The following is a 16,117-nucleotide window of genomic DNA, read 5'->3' as shown; positions in this document are numbered from 1 at the left end:
ACTCCACCATGTCACAAATACACCGAGACTGCTGTCACATTGCCACTAAACAGCATTTGTGTGTACTTGTATGTGTGTCATTCTATGTGCACCTCCAGGCCCTCGGTGGAAGATGGCCAAACAGTGCTGAGCCCTGTGGTGAGCTGTGGACCCCCCGGGGCCTTGCTGACTCGGCCCCTCATCATCACCATGCACCACTGTGCTGTGTTTGACGGCCAACAGGATTGGCTGATCCAGCTCAAGAGCCAGTCACAGCAGAACCACTGGGAGGTGAGATGTGGGGTGAAAACTGTGCAGCAGACTCCTACGTCTATCACCACAGTCCAAGTTTGAAAATGTCATGTGGAGTATTCAAATATGACATGTTTGCCAACTAAAATAAGATTCACAGATGTGATTTATCCACATCCACAATGCATTTGGTTGGTTAAAAATTGTACCTAGCAAAGAGCAAAGGGAAAGGTTTCGAGAATAACAAAATAATGTAATGGCAATAGTACCATAGATAGCATGGAGGAGGTGAAGGGGATCAACTTCCCCTGTTTTGTTTTGCAGCTCAGCACTCGGAGCGAACCCCTGTTGCAACCAGGTGCAGAAATAGAAAACCTCTGATAGCATGGAACAGGCTGGGACAGATTTTTCCCCTTGTACCTTTTATGAATGACTATTTGTGTGTGTGTGCTGTTTGTGATTGTGCTTTTGGAAGCCCTGTGCCTGCAGGCTCCATCATTAACAGTGCTGATGACGATAAGTTGGGTTGCTGAGGGCAGCAGTGTGAATGTGTTCTGCCTATCCTGTCTCTCCTTCTCTTCTTCACTTTCTCTGTCTGTCTCAGACACACACATAGACACACAAAAAGTACACTTACCACAAACATTTGTAGAGAAACTATGCTTCCAACCTCATCCCAAAAACTGCTTTGAATTTGGTCCAGTTTTCATCTCTCTCCCCAAAAAGGAGTAGTACACCTCAGATAATAATAATAATACGAAAGATCTCGTTTAAGGCAGTTATAAGCATCATTTTCTTACCTGCCGAGAGAGCCTTTCTGAGTAAGCACTCCTTCCATGTGGTTTGTAATGAACTCTCACAGGCAGGAGTGTGCGGAAACATTTTTTAAAATGGAAGATGCTCAAAGTGTAAAAACAACCCATAGGCTCATCAATTGTGTAACAGCAGGATCTAACACGAGCAGAATGAAAAGCAGTAGAAAAACACCCAAAGTTTAATTTTCTTAATAATTTGGATTTTAGTCTATAAAGTATAAAATGAATAATACATCAATTTGAAGAGGATGCTACTCTTGGGGAGGATATTTAGGTAAATGTTGAAGCATACTGTAAAGGCCAGTCACATTTTGAAAAGCCAACTACTCAGCACCATCCTATATTTAATATATATCTGTCAGCATATTGAGTTTGAGCTTGAATAACATCACTTTTAAGAAGTCTTTGCACAATCTCCACTGCTGATGTGATGATATGACTTATGAAGCACAGAAAAACTGCCAGACTGGCCCCACATGCCTCTGTGACAGTGATGAATCACTTCGAGGCAGCTATTATAGCTCAGGGTAAATTGAGTATTTTTAAGGAGGAATAATATTGATCAAGGGCAACACTGGGGGGGACCAACTGTCTGTGAGCTTGTGTGTGTGTGTGTGTGTGTGTGTGTGTGTGTGTGTGTGTGTGTGTGTGTGTGTGTGTGTGTGTGTGTGTGTGTGTGTGTGTGTGTGTGTGTGTGTGTGTGTATAGTCTAATGCATTCTGGAAGTAACCAATTGTCCCACTGGTCAGTCTGGCTCCTGTTTGTATCAAAATGTCCTCATACCTCCAAGTCTGGAGTTTGGAGTATCCGTTGACGTGTCTGGTCAATATTGGGGTGGACATTTATCCATATTTCATATATTGGAAGGGACGTGTTCCCCCGTCCCCCGTGGTAATTACACACTTGCTATTGATTATATAAATGCAGAAGGTTATATCCAAGGCGATGGCAGCTTCCTTATATGAGCTTGTCTTCTCACTGAGGCCAGCCTCCATGCTGCGTGTGAAATATTGCTTTATATGACTTCCTCTGTCAAAATGTGTATTCATAACTATAGAAATGAGAGAGATGAGCTCATCTGAAGTGATTCCCATATATATATATATATATATATATATATATATATATATATATATATATATATACATACATACAAACACCCCCTCCCCGTCAAAACACACACGCACAGCATCATTGAGGGAACATGGTGTTGTGATGATGATGATGATGATGATGAAGACAGCAAGTCATATAATGAGGAACATGTGGGGCTTTCTGCTTCAGTAACTCTCCTACAAAGATTCATCCTCCCACGCCTCTAAGAAAGAAAATCTCTGCTGATGAATGCAGTCGCAAATTTGTGAATTATGTATACTGTGTGAATATGTGTGTGTGTTTCATGTTTGCGCCTGCACACACATGTATGAAGCAAAAGCCTACTTTTCCACTGTGTGTTCTAATTATCCCCCAATAAGGAGCCCCAGTGCCATCCCTCAGGAGCAGTTAAAGAGTCTAATGATCAGCCATAATACTGCTGTTAAACGGCCTAGCTCACAATAAAATACTGTAATTCCTCTTCTGTCTCTCATAATAGGCTGAGTTAAAGCCAGTGTGCTGCTCACAGGAGTGTTTGGATTAGAGAGAGAAAAACAGAGAGAGCGAGAGAGAGAGAAGGCAAGATCAAGAGAGATCAAGAGAGGGGGAAGCCTCCCCTGAACAGACCGTCTTATTGGAAAATAAATATGTCGTGGCATTAGTGCAAGTACAGGGGTCACCTACAAATGGTCCAGAAACTCAGTCTTTTATTACCTGACATAAGCAATGACAGGGTGTCAGACATAAGTAATACACACATGCCAAGTGTAATATTTCAGGGTCACAGCTTATGTGAAAAGCCATGACCCCCCAATTGTACTCTCTCCCTTAAATTTAGATTTTAACTCGGTGTCAATTAACCCATTTGTGCCCACAGCTGAAGTTTTAAATTTCCCATGGTGGAATTATTCTCCTGGTTTGCCTACATTTTCAAAATCGATCTTATGTGAATTACAATGTAAGAGCCATGCATTGCTGTGCCAAGCATGGACAAAAAGAATAGTGCCCACACTAAAGTGCTCAGTGCAGGGTCGTCCTACAATCAGAGGATTGGTGGTTCGATCCTGCTAGTCCATGTCGATGTGTCTGATAGTAGCTACGATTTGGGCTATTCTGTAGTAGAAATTGATGCAGTGTCTTTATCCAGGGACATTCTCTCTTTGATTTCATGTTTTTTTACAACTGCCAGGTTAGCAACAGCATCCAGCTATTTGAATAAATTGACAATCATCTCATCTCATCACTATCCTCTGTACTGTCTCCACTCTCACTGTCAGGCGGTTCAATGAAAAGTTCTGCCATACCCCATCTTCTGATTGAAATAGTAGCCATTTTCTCTCCACCTGTCCTCTGACCCGAGTAGTGAGACCCCAACAGATCAGTATGTTAAAATTAAAATTCCTACTTCAAAAGAAAAAAGTGAGATTTTTCATGTGATCTAGAAATGTCAAAATACTGTACGGTTAGCTACTTTGCCAAAGTATGTTCGTACCAGATTTCAAAACTCGACCAATCAAACAACATTCTTGTGGCACTTTTCCTTATGCTGAATATCGTCTTTGGAATTGACATGTTTTGTAAAATCTAAAAAAGTCAGTTCTTCACATCTCTGCTTCCAGCTTAGCTATCAAACATGTATGTCATACAAGTGAAAGTTTGAGAATGACCACTGTGCCACAGACAAGTTTAAAAATGTGATAATTACAAATATGTCAAATGAAGTGCACTTTTTTTTACTAATGCATTAGATCAATTCCCCCCTCAAAAACGGAATAAACTTACATTCTGTAAAACGACAATTTGAGCTCAACTTGCTGTGCTTAATTATCTCCATTGAATGAATACATAGAAAATGTATTTTATAGTGCTTAATAGTAAATAGTGTAATTTATAGGAATGCAAAGAAACCATTTAATTAGATTTAGAAGAACATTAATTTTATAATGTGTCTTAGAGAAAGCAACAGTGAACTTTTTTCTCTGATATTAATGGCTATACTTGCCAACAAATTAAAACTTGAGGGGAACAGAGCCAGAGTGACAGCATTATAAATGCTTTTAATTATTTCTTCTTTTGTTCGTTTTTTCCCCTCTATATAATGTTATTTTTTCCAACTGCAAATACTACCACATGTAACAAAATTATGAAGCCTAGACTATTTCTGTATTATTATTTTTTTTTAGCTTATTATTTCCTACACTTGTGTCACATTTTCGGTCTTCCTGTCCACATGTAGGATGTGGTGGTGGTAGGAGAGGAAAATTTCACCACGCCGTGCTATATCCAAATGGATGATGAGTCCTGCCACATCCTGACAGAGACACTGGGTACCTCCTGCTTAGTGGGCCAATCTCTCAGCGCTGCAACCACCAAGCGCCTCAAACTAGCCATCTTCGGCCCTGTCACCTGCCCCGCCATGGAATATCACATCAGGGTCTACTGCCTGGACGACACACAGGACGCATTCAAGGTAAATATACAGCAGGTTGCATGTGCGGATCCGTTCTTTTGTCTCTGTGTTTGCAAAAGATTATGTAGCAGGAATTAAATGTGTTTGTGAGCATTAATGATGTTTGTGAGTGTGTCATTTCGACTGAATTGTTCATGTGTGTGTGTAGGCATAGCCAGCAGATGAGCTTTGGGAGGCAGAATGAGAAATTATTGTGTTGGTGTGTCATAATAAGGGGAGACAAGCGCTTGCATTTGTAAAGCGTTGCTGTTCCTAGAAAGATGTAGCTGCTGTGCCAATACAAAATAAGCCACCTTTATCCCTCTACTATTGTCTCCCTCTGTTTAATACCTCCATCTACCTACATGGAGGAAAGATAAGGAGGGATTATGATACTGAGCAGGGATATTAAACACGGTTATTAAGTTTGGGAATGGGTAATGAGAAGTGATAGTGATCCTGCTGCAAAGGCATTGAAGTTTGTTTCAGATGGCTGGTCCAGATTCAGGTTCTTGCATTTGCAAGAAACTGCCGCAGCAAACAACAGTTTACAGCAGCACAATAGTAGACCCGTTTGTGTCGAGGTCAGTAGACATGGTTTCAAAACTAAACAAGTGTGTTTGTGTATTTAGGAAGTCTTACAGATGGAGAAGCAAATGGGTGGGAAGTTGTTGGATGAACCAAAGACTCTCAACTTTAAAGACAGCACCCACAACCTGAGACTTTCCATCCACGATGTCCCCCACACGTTGTGGAAGAGCAAACTACTAGCCAAGTACCAGGTAAACTGTTCGTACGCCTTCTCAGAGAGACAACAAACATTTTCACACGCTCGCTGACAGCCGAGTAAATCTTCTACTCTCTGCACCTCTCTGTAGGAGCTTTCCTTTCAACAAGTGTGGTGCGGCTCACAGAGAAACCTCCACTGTTGCTTTACCCTGGAGCGGTTCTCTTCCAGCACTGTGGACCTGGCCTGTAAGATATGTGTGCGCCAGGTGGAGGGAGAAGGACAGATTTTTCAGCTGGACACTACACTTTCAGAGGTAGGGTTTATACTCGCATAAATTCACCTGTAAAACTATTGTGCCGTCAACCTTCCTGTCTGTCTTTTGACTGTGTTGTCATGCTGCCCCCTCACTTGACTTGTTAAACGCTGTGTATCAAAGTGCATTACGCTTTACCGTAAATGACACATTTCATACTGTTCATTGTTCTCTGTATCACACGGTTGGCTGGACCTCCTTAAAGTCGAGAAAAAATATCAATCTCATGCTATTCCTTTATAAAGCTGTTATACTGTTAAATCTAGTAACTACAGTACACAATCGATTAACTACTTACCCTTACACTGTTGATATACCTCATGCACGCACTTGGCAGAAGTGGTTTTTACGTACTGCTGTGGATGGGGGCAGAAGCAAAATGTATTTTCGACACCTAACAACAGTATAGATAAGTTTCACTCTCAGATATTCTAAAAATAGCGTACACTTAAACTGATTTTTTTAAGTTGGCCTTGCTTTTAGCTGTCTGAAATACCTTTAATTAAAAATGTTTACTAAAATAAACTGCTGACCCCATTCACAGCAGTACATTGCTTTGCTTCCATGCTTGTACTATCTGCTTCTCCAAACTGTTTTGTGTCCTGACCATCATATAGTGGAGGTTATACATTGACTATGGATAAGTACCTCTTACAAGCCCACTTCAAAACACCTGAACTATAGCTTTAATCTCAATGAGAAAATAAATAAAATACAGCCTTAACACTTAAAACACACTAAAAGAAGGACTCTCTTTGTTTAGATATGAGCAATGCATCACAAAAACACATTTCACACATTTCAAAACTTAAGAATTTTGATAATGGAATTCCTGCATTTCCTCTACCACATTGCTTTCCTTGTCTCTTTGTTGTGTTAGATACTTGAATGAATTTACCCTCTCTCCCATGTCCTCTTCCCTTCTTTTGCAATGTTCATAAAAACACTGACAGGGTGGAAGACGGGGAGTCTTGACCCTACGGCCTTCATATAGTCCTGACAGGCCAATGCAGAGCAGAGGGGGAATAATCACCCTCCAGTCGTGTTGCACTTGTTTCACAAAGGCCATCTGGCCAGCAGGATAGAGCTTGAGGGATGGCGGAGCACTCAAGCTTTGTGCTCAGTAATGAGATGAATTACGGTACATGCAGTCCAGAACTGCGGCTCTGCCTGACCTTGCTTCATTTGTCTCTGGTTCTTGCTCTGGTTTCTGTAGCCAGACCTCCAGCACTTAATCCTCCAGGTGCAATATATTTGAAAATCAGTCACTCGCATCAATAAATTAACGACAATAACATAAGAAATGTACCTGGAAACAGAAATTTTCTGTGCAATGGATCAATTTTGAGGCACATTATGGTTAATTTTGAGAGATGTTGTTCAATTATGTACATGCTGAAAAAATCTCACTACTACATTCTGTGTCCCTCCTCTCTCTCGCTCTCTCTCTCTCTCTCTCTCTCTCTCTCTCTCTCTCTCTCTCTCTCTCTCTCTCTCTCTCTCTCTCTCTCTCTCTCTCTGTCTCTGTCTCTCTGTCTCTGTGCAGGATTCCCAGAGTATTGACACGTCTCTGCTGGACCCTGCAAGTAACATCACCACACTGGTGGGGCCCAATGCCTTCCGCATCCCTGTCTCCATCCGACAAAAGTTGTGTGGCAGTCTGGATGCACCACAGACCAGGGGAAATGACTGGAGGATGTTGGCCCACAAACTTAACCTTGACAGGTGGGTGGAGGAAAAGGGCTGTCTGAGAGAGAAAAGGAGTGACAGTAGATTTAGGCTCTTAGTGGTCACAGTCTGGCCAAAAGAACATGCTGGCATCAGGATTTGCTCATGTTTCAAGGGAAAATGAAAGAGATCAAGTGAATAAAAAAAGAGTCACTTGTTTTAGAAATATTGTCAATCTCCCTATAAGTTGTTGATGTGCAATTTGAACTGCCAAATTCTATTTTCACAAAAATTAGGCATCAAGATAATGCAGGGATCAAAACTGAAGTCTGTTTTTATTTGATTTGAATTTTTCGGAGGCAGTGTGACTCATTTGGATAAGCATCTGCTGAATCGAGATTAATTGAGTTTGACTAAACTGAGACGGACACAGAGAGAGACAAAGATATAACGATGCTTCTCTTTTGAAAACGTTACCCATGTGTCTTTGATAGTCTTGTGTGTGTGTGTGTGTGTGTGTGTGTGTGTGTGTGTGTGTGTGTGTGTGTGTGTGATGGAGATACAGTGTGTGTCCAGTTATAAGGTCCCAGCTCAGCGGGGGGCACCTTATCACAGGCAGCAGCTGCATATTGACGAGACCACTGACAGCGTGTGGTGTGAAGGAAGGAGAGACTTGAACCAACCTCTCATTCACAGTGATGATTCATACAGAACCATAGTGTATACATGGGGCTCATTAGTTTCCACTCACATTTTTATCACATAAGAATCCAGTATCTTTACCTGCAGCCAGCTAATACAGCTCATGAGTCCTCATAATTGAGTTATAGTAGGTCTATCAGACAGTTGCTTATAACCGTATACAATTGTCACAAAGCTTATATAGCATGTTATATATGCTTGTTATTACTAGAAAACTAGAATTTATGATTTGTTATGATGCTTTGGTACATAATGGTAGTTATAATGTGCATACTGTATATGTTATTACAAGTCTTATAATATAATAATGTCTTATGAATGTGCTTATAGTGCATTCTAGACATGACATTCATATAAAGTCTTTCCAAAGGTAGACATCATTTTTCAAACCATGTCAGCGCACCAGCCAATTCCTGTGTTCTAATTCTAGAAAAAAAACATTTGTCTCTTACTTCCTTTTTCTTCCATTCATCTGTTTTGCCACATTCATTTACCCAGGTATCTGAACTACTTTGCCACCAAATCCACTCCCACGGGAGTGATCCTGGACTTGTGGGAGGCCCAGCATTTTCCTGATGGCAACCTCGGTCGCCTCGCCCAGGTACTGGAGGAGATGGGACGCCATGACAGCCTTGTTCCTGCAGCGACTGAACACTGACATCTGCCCACCAGGGAGTGTGACATTCCAGGGAGGAAGAAGACATAAAAAGAAAATATGAGAGGTGGACGCCGAAAAGCAGGCGAGTCATTTGGCATCACGATGACAAATGCAGATACACACTCACAGGTACTGTGTGTGGGTGTGTAAGAAAAAAGAAACCGCGCGGTCTACTCAGCCATGACCCAGTTAAACAGTGGCAACAAAGGGTGTAAAAAGTTGGAGGGGTAAACAAGAATCTCTGTCATTTCTCTCTCTCTCTCTCTCTCTCTCTCTCTCTCTCTCTCTCTCGCTCTCTCTCTCTCTCTCTCTCTCTCTCTGTCTGGTACAACGACTTGATATTTTTGGCTCTTGTTTCCTTGGAAACAGCTGTCCGGTTATTTGGATAGACTGCGTATATGTGGATGAGGCCCTTGCCATAGACAACAGTCTGAGAAGTGAGACACTATCAAAGGTCAAAAGAGCAAAGGAACACTGCTTGGATCAGAGGAAACATCTAAAAAAAACTGTCTCCATAGCAACTCCATGGATGAGTATGTGTCCTGTGTTAACATAGTATTTAATAATATGCCTATTTATACACATCTTTTTTGTATTTTATGCTGTCTGTTAAGGAATATTTTTTTTTTCCTGTTCCATTATGTTTGACTGTATCATAGCACCTCCAGGTGGACTCTTGCAGTAACGACTCTTTTACATGTACAGAGGGAAATCAATAATGTAACCATTTTACAACTTAAGTCTTGTTGACGTAACTACTTTTAATACTTTTTATTCATGTCATGTATAATTAATGATTTTCAATTATGTGTGCTTATTTTACGTGATTATTGTTTAGGTCTTTGAAATATTTTTGATAAGTTGCATTGGTTATGATTGTTCTTTTCATACGAATTTTCTTTGCATGTTTATTATCAGGTCATTTGGCTAATTACATCAATTTATCACCCCTAAATAAAGGGTGGTCGAGACAATATTACCATACTGAATAAAATTCATGACTGATGCTGATGATTTGTATGTTGTTCAAGATGATATCATCTACATTGAAGAGACTAGTCAGAGAGGAGCGGTAGATACTGTAGAAAGGGAATCAAATAAGTATATTTTTGTAGGACCAATGCAACTGAATACAACTGCTTTGTACCAAATAATTGACATACAGTGTATGAGATCAAACAGAGGGCGGTCATCTTAACTGTCACACATCATTCAAAAAGTGTCATTTATTGTGTTCAGAACTGAATGACTTTCATCTGTCATTTTGGAGAACAGACTCAGACTTCTGTGTTTGTTCATTAATGACAGACGCCATCAGTGTTCTGATGACACTGAATGTGTGCATAAAAATATCTGATAGTTGAAAATGCAACATTCCCTTGATGCAGCAGCACTTGTGACTGTTTCAAGTGTTCTTGTTTGGCTCTTGGTTTTATTTTGTTTTTTTAATGGCAGTTGTCCCAGTTTTCGTAAAGCCGTCTATGCAAACTTTGCGTCTTTCTGAAACAATCCTTACATTCTCAGTGGGCTAGCCTTTTGCATTCCCTAGTTGTTCTTCAGCTTCATGATTTTTATTGTGTATAGTGAGAATGTAGCCTGTCTGTTTCTGGCACTCATGATGTTCCTCGCAACTGCTTGCATTTCATCTGTCAAGTTATTGTACAAAGTGTAAGAAAGAATTTTTAAGACTAATAATAAATTATATTTATATGCAACATTGAAAACGGAGCATGAGGATCTCATTTGTTTGCATTGCGAGATTAATAACATGAATTTTATAACAGCGTTCAACATAAATAGGCAAGGTTTTATAGAAGCATAGTAGTTTTATATACTCACACTCATTAATCACATATTTATAGATTCAATAAGAAACATGCCATAGTGGTAGAGTTGCCAGGGCAATTTGATGATTTATCAGATGAATCATTAAAACACATTTTAACATTCAGCAAGACAATAATTATCAATAGATTTCAGCAAAATGATGAACAAATGAACTTTGAGTGGAAAGAAGAGACAATAAAGGAGAGCAAAGCTTCCACCTCAGCTCTGAAGGGCAACCAAAATTCACAAATTCACCAATAAACGAGTGTTTTATGCAGAGGTCCTTTTTTAATATTTAATAAGATGAACATATGAATACTATAAAATGAATACAGAAAGCAACCTGAATACTTTTGGTCTGAGGCAGAGGCGGCTCAGACAATGGGAGGCAGATCCCCCGTGACATAATAAACATTTTTCAGACTCCCTGTAGACTGTCTCCATCGGTCATCCTCGCTGTTGGTTTCCTTCGTCCTATCTTTCACAGTCTCTTTTTTTCCCTCCTTTCTTTTATCGGCCAGTGGCAGTGGCAAGTCTCTGGTGATGAGAACATCTCTCTTAAGTTTGATGTCTTGGGTCTCTAAAATTTTTTGCCAGGGTCTTCTTCACCCTCAGGGCTGTGAGGCAACAGGTCGGGTTGCAAGTTGGGACAAATTGATTATTGATGATAAATAATTAGGCATTTTTGAGAACCAACTCATATTCTTTACATAATTCATATCTTTGATTGTCTAATGCAGATGACTCCTTTCATGTCCTCATAGGATGGATCACTGGGCACAAGCTAAAACTCCTCCACAGTGCCCTTGGAAAAAACAGATGTGGGAATCAGCATCATCATTAAAACCAGATACACCCGAGGGTCCCCCATTTGGACGCAGAGTACATCAACACTTAGAGAGTTTTGTGTTAAAAGTAACTGGCAGAGAACCCACGAAGAACGAATATAGTGATGTTATAGTTCTGCAGAAACCTCAGCGTCCTGGGAACAACATGAACTAGGTCACTTCTACATGAGACAAACACATCTCCCATCAGCCAAGCAAACAAATAACAAAATATCATAAATCATACTCGATATGACTGGGACAGACCGGAGAAAAAGGCTGCTACACTCCGTTAGCAACGTGCTACCTACGAACATGCAGCATGAAAAAGCACGAGCGCCTGACGGAGATTACGGACATAGTTTCCATTTCTCTCCCCGGTAAACCATCGCAGAGATATTCAGCTTCGAACACAAAAAGTCACACAGCTTTCATCGAATATTGTACTTACTTTTGGTCGAATCTCAGCGAAAAAATGGAATATCTCCGTACTTCCAACGCATGTTTGTCCAGCTGCTGGTGCTCCGTGTGAATCCGTTCGATTCGTGTCTCTCCGACACTCCTCGGATTCTTGGGAGGGTTGGAAGCTCAGCAAATCAGATTTCAGAGCTGGACCTTTTTGAGCTTTATTGGCTAATAGTGCTGTCAATCATCTAGCTTTCAATTCCAGGCAATTCTATTGGCTCCTACGGTTCGAAGGATGTCTCAATGGTGAAAATCGGAGAGGGGGGGGCTGAGATACAGCCCTGAACAGAGAGTCGAAGCAGGATTTGACCTTAAACTAAATAACTAAAAAGGGCATAGAAAGAGCTTAAAACACTCAAAAAAGGTCCAATCTTCGGTCTATTGATTCAATGAACATCATGAGTGATACATAGAAGTGATATAGAGTGTTTTTGAATTTTAAAAATACTTTTTTATTCAAATATTGGAGTATTTGATCAGTTTTCTAATTTGAAATGCTCTATATTTCATAAATGTTTCACTGTATCTATGTATAGCTGTGTATATAGAGCCTATATCAGTTGTTCTAAGAGCCCAGCATATTAAAAGTCTTGGATACCCATACTTTCCAAAAAACAATACCCTAAAAGTGCTGTTTTTCAAGATCGAGCTTTTGAGTTTTCCAAGTTCTGCTGTGTTCCATCCTTATCTTATGTGAACCAGTAACATGTATTCTGATAGTTCCATGATTTTTCTCATCTCAAAAATATATAAAAAAAGTTTTTATTTATTTTTTTTTTTTTTATTTTATTTTATTTTTTTATACAATTAATTAGGTATTTCTTATCTTTATTCGAGCTGAGGCCTGCAAATAGGCCTCGTTTTTAAAAGTTAAGGAAGCATCTAGACATGTATAGATGTGTTTAAGTGCAAAATAAAATAAAAAAGATGGATTTTTTTTCCTGACCTCCAGAAATGCAAAGTCGGGTCATCTCCGGAACAATAAGACCAAAACTACATGTCAACCATTATAAAAGACTGGGTCTTGTTTAGGGTTTTTAAGGCGGATATCCACCTCGATGGTGTCTCTGGGAAAGGGCGAAGAAACAGAAAATATATAAATATATTTTAGGAAATGTCCAAGGTTCTCCTAAATTATATTAAAATGAGTGTTCAATGTATGTTGTACCTTTTACACTTGGCGGCCTACACAGGTCTGCTACACAGCAGAATCCATTGTTTTGAAGATGATTTTACTCTTCAGGTCTCTGTGTGCGATGGCCAATTTGCCTTGTGTGCCATAAATCCTGATATGTACAAGTACTTAGGCCGGTTTCATCAGAGTCTTAACGTCTAAGGTGTTGGACTTGAGGTAGTCGTATAAAGATCCATAGTCTGTAAGTAGAGCTGAGTCCACAAGCCGGTTCCTTTAATATCTGCTGCTATGAATCCTGGGGGTTGGAAAGAAGGGATGACAGGAAGAGAGAGCTTATTGCACTCAAAATCAATGTGAATATTATTTATAGTAATACAATTTGTTTTATATTTCTTATAATAGCAGAAAACTGATTTGTATCCATATAATCTAGCCCATGGTAAAAGTATGAGATAATTCAGCCATTTATTACTGTTTTATGAGAGCTGAGCTTGTGAAAATGGTCATAGTCATAGTATGTCATATTTAAAAAGAATCATAAAACAGTTATAGTATAGCATATCAAATAAAGTGAAAATAATGTAATCACAAGTCATAGTGTGCCATGTCATAAAAAGGCATAAAGGCAAAATAAGTATGACTTTTCAAAAAAAAGTTGGAAAAAAATGACAGTATAGCATGTTGAAAAAGGACATAGTAAGAAAAAAGCAATAGTTCAGAATGCCGGAGAAAGTAAAAAGAAAGTCATAGTATAAGTATAGAAAAAAAAATCATAGTATAGTACACGAAAGAAAGTCATAGTACATTATATGCAAAACAAAAAGTATCATTAAAAAGTGATAGTATAGTATGTCAAAAAAGTAGAAAAAAGGCATAATATAGAATGTTGAAAAAAGTTTAAAAAAAAGTCACAGTATATTATGTCGAAAAAAGTCATAGTATAGCATTTCGAAAACAAGTTATTAAAAAGTCACAGTATATTATGTCGAAAAAAGTAGAAAAAAAAGCATTAGGTCGTAACCTCGAAAGAAGCAAAAAAAAGTAATAGTGTAGCATGTCCAAAAAAATCATAGTATAGCAAGTTGAAAAAAGTGAGAAAAAAGTCATAAAAAAGTCATATTATAGCATGTCAAAAAGTCATATTATAGCATGTCGAGTCATAACATGCTATACTAAAGTCTTAGTATAGCATATCGAAAAAAGTCATATTATAGTCAGAGTAATAAATCATAGTTTAGTATGTTGAAAAAAGTCCTAAAAAAGTAATATTATAGCATGTCGAAAAAAGTCCTATAAAACATGCATGCGTTTTATTCAACATGCATGTCAATAAAACGCATGTTGAAAAATTGTATATATGTTTGACATAAATAGACAAGCCATCGAGATGCATAGTCATTTTATTTGGGAATGTTATCCAGATCCACTCATACACTCATCAAATACATATGTACAGATTAAATAAGGCACATGCCATAGTGGTAGAGTGGACGGGACATATTCTGTACACAGATAATTCATCAAATACACATTTTAACATCCAGCAAGGCAATCAACAGATGTCAGCTAAATTATATGCAAGTGAATTGTGAGTGGAAAGAAGAGACAATGAGGGAGAGCAAAGCCTCAGCCTCAGTTCTGAAGGACATTCAAAAATTCACAAATTTCGTCGATGACAAGTGTTTTATGCAGAGGTCCTTTTTTAATATTAATATAAAATGTGCATATGAACACTATAAAGAAAACTCTGTTTCTGCTGGACATGTTTTATCATAATTTTGGTCTTACTCTGTAATAATAATAATAATAATAATAATATCATTAACCATGAGGTCACTGATCGTGAATTAGACATTTATTTTGATGGATGACAGTCACTATGGATGGAGTTGACAGTTGCTGAGTCCAAAAAAGAAATGTGAAGACAGCTGTGACAGTACAAAAGACTGCACATATAATACTGCAATATGGCTTTAGAAGGGCAGAGCAGAGGCTTCCTCTGTTAAGAACTAAGCAGAGGGATATTAGTGCTCCTCTCCCGCAATGGTCCCTGTCTGGCTGCCCATCTGGGCAGTTTGGACCTGACAACCACTCAGCTTTCACAGAAAGCACAACCCGAACACTTGGTCTGAGGCAGAGGCGGCTCATAGACTGGGCGGGAGGATCTCCCCTGACATAATAAATCTTTTGCCTCTCGTTTTTCTGGCTCCCTGTCAACCATTATCTCTATCACTCATCCTCGCTGTTGGTTTCCTTTGTCCTATCTTTCACAGTCTCTTTTTTCCCACCTTTCTTTTATTGGCCAGTGGCAAGTCTCTGGTGATGAGAGCATCTCTCTTAACTCTCTGTCACAGTTTGATGTCTTGGGTCTCTAACATCTTCGCCAGGGTCTTCTTCACCCTCAGGGCTGTGAGGCGAGAGGTCGGGTTGTGAGCCCAACACTCAGACATCAGTTTTCCCATCTGCCGTAAACACTGAAGACATGTGTACATATAAATAACAATAAAACAATACTTACAAATTGATTATTGATGTATATGTCAGAGCACTTCTAAGACCAATATGTTGTTTTTATCTAGCACTTTAAATAGTCAGAACACTACTTCAATTAATCTAGTATTGACCACTTATTACCATTTGCAGTATAACTGAACGACTCCTGGCTTTTGGATATGTGAGAAACCCATGACTCATGACTGACTCACTTTCTAATATGCTCTGCAGGGATAAATGTGGAGAATATATACCAACTTGGCAACCCCAAGTGTTTTTAATGGCTTATTATTGTTCTATAAAACATGTATAGATAATTCCCTAAACATTAGTAAAGCCATTGCCACATATACAGACTTTTAAAAATATGCATTGTTCGAAAGGGGTATAGAAACACTTTATAAATACCTCATCACTAGTCCAGCGATTAGCAAATGAAGGTCTTTGTTTCTTAATACAGACAACTTCTCTCATGTCCTCATAGGATGGATCAGTGGGCACAAGATCATGATAGGGCAGCTGATACTCCTCCACAATGCCTTCAGAAAAAAACAGATGTGGGAATCAGCATCATCATTTAGAAAACATCAAGTAAAAAAAAAGAAGAGAGAGATGGAGTGTTTTATTTATGTTTATTATGCTGATAATGTTCTTACGCTCGTATCTATATTCATGTATTTTGACCTTAAATGTAAAGCATGAGTTTATG

At 39.1% G+C, this 16,117-nt stretch overlaps 2 protein-coding genes across 6 annotated transcripts in view; one reads left to right on the top strand and one right to left on the bottom strand.

Annotated features, from left to right (window-relative positions):
* Nucleotides 1–10,432, top strand: part of unc5cb (unc-5 netrin receptor Cb) — a 107,007-nt gene extending 96,575 nt beyond the window's left edge. For all 4 annotated transcript variants that reach the window (XM_068706190.1, XM_068706189.1, XM_068706188.1 and 1 more), the window contains 6 exons: nt 99–270; nt 4,378–4,611; nt 5,223–5,372; nt 5,469–5,633; nt 7,180–7,358; nt 8,502–10,432. In XM_068706190.1, the coding sequence (XP_068562291.1) occupies nt 99–270; nt 4,378–4,611; nt 5,223–5,372; nt 5,469–5,633; nt 7,180–7,358; nt 8,502–8,661 (1,060 nt within the window). In that variant the 3' untranslated portion in view covers nt 8,662–10,432. The remainder of the gene's footprint in view (nt 1–98; nt 271–4,377; nt 4,612–5,222; nt 5,373–5,468; nt 5,634–7,179; nt 7,359–8,501) is intronic.
* Nucleotides 10,433–14,297: 3,865 nt separating this feature from the next.
* bmpr1bb (bone morphogenetic protein receptor, type IBb) overlaps nt 14,298–16,117 on the bottom strand; it is a 50,201-nt gene continuing 48,381 nt past the window's right edge. For both annotated transcript variants that reach the window (XM_068706192.1, XM_068706193.1), the window contains 2 exons: nt 15,817–15,947; nt 14,298–15,389 (listed from right to left, as the gene is read on the bottom strand). In XM_068706192.1, coding sequence (XP_068562293.1) covers nt 15,264–15,389; nt 15,817–15,947 — 257 coding nt within the window. In that variant the 3' untranslated portion in view covers nt 14,298–15,263. The remainder of the gene's footprint in view (nt 15,390–15,816; nt 15,948–16,117) is intronic.

The sequence above is a fragment of the Cebidichthys violaceus genome, unplaced genomic scaffold (genome assembly GCF_023349555.1).
Source record: "Cebidichthys violaceus isolate CVI_PGR_0920_01 unplaced genomic scaffold, fCebVio1.0.p SCAF_12, whole genome shotgun sequence".
In the NCBI taxonomy this organism is placed as follows: domain Eukaryota; kingdom Metazoa; phylum Chordata; class Actinopteri; order Perciformes; family Stichaeidae; genus Cebidichthys; species Cebidichthys violaceus.
Note: the sequence above shows the minus strand (reverse complement) of the source record. Positions and strands in the feature narration are given on the sequence as shown.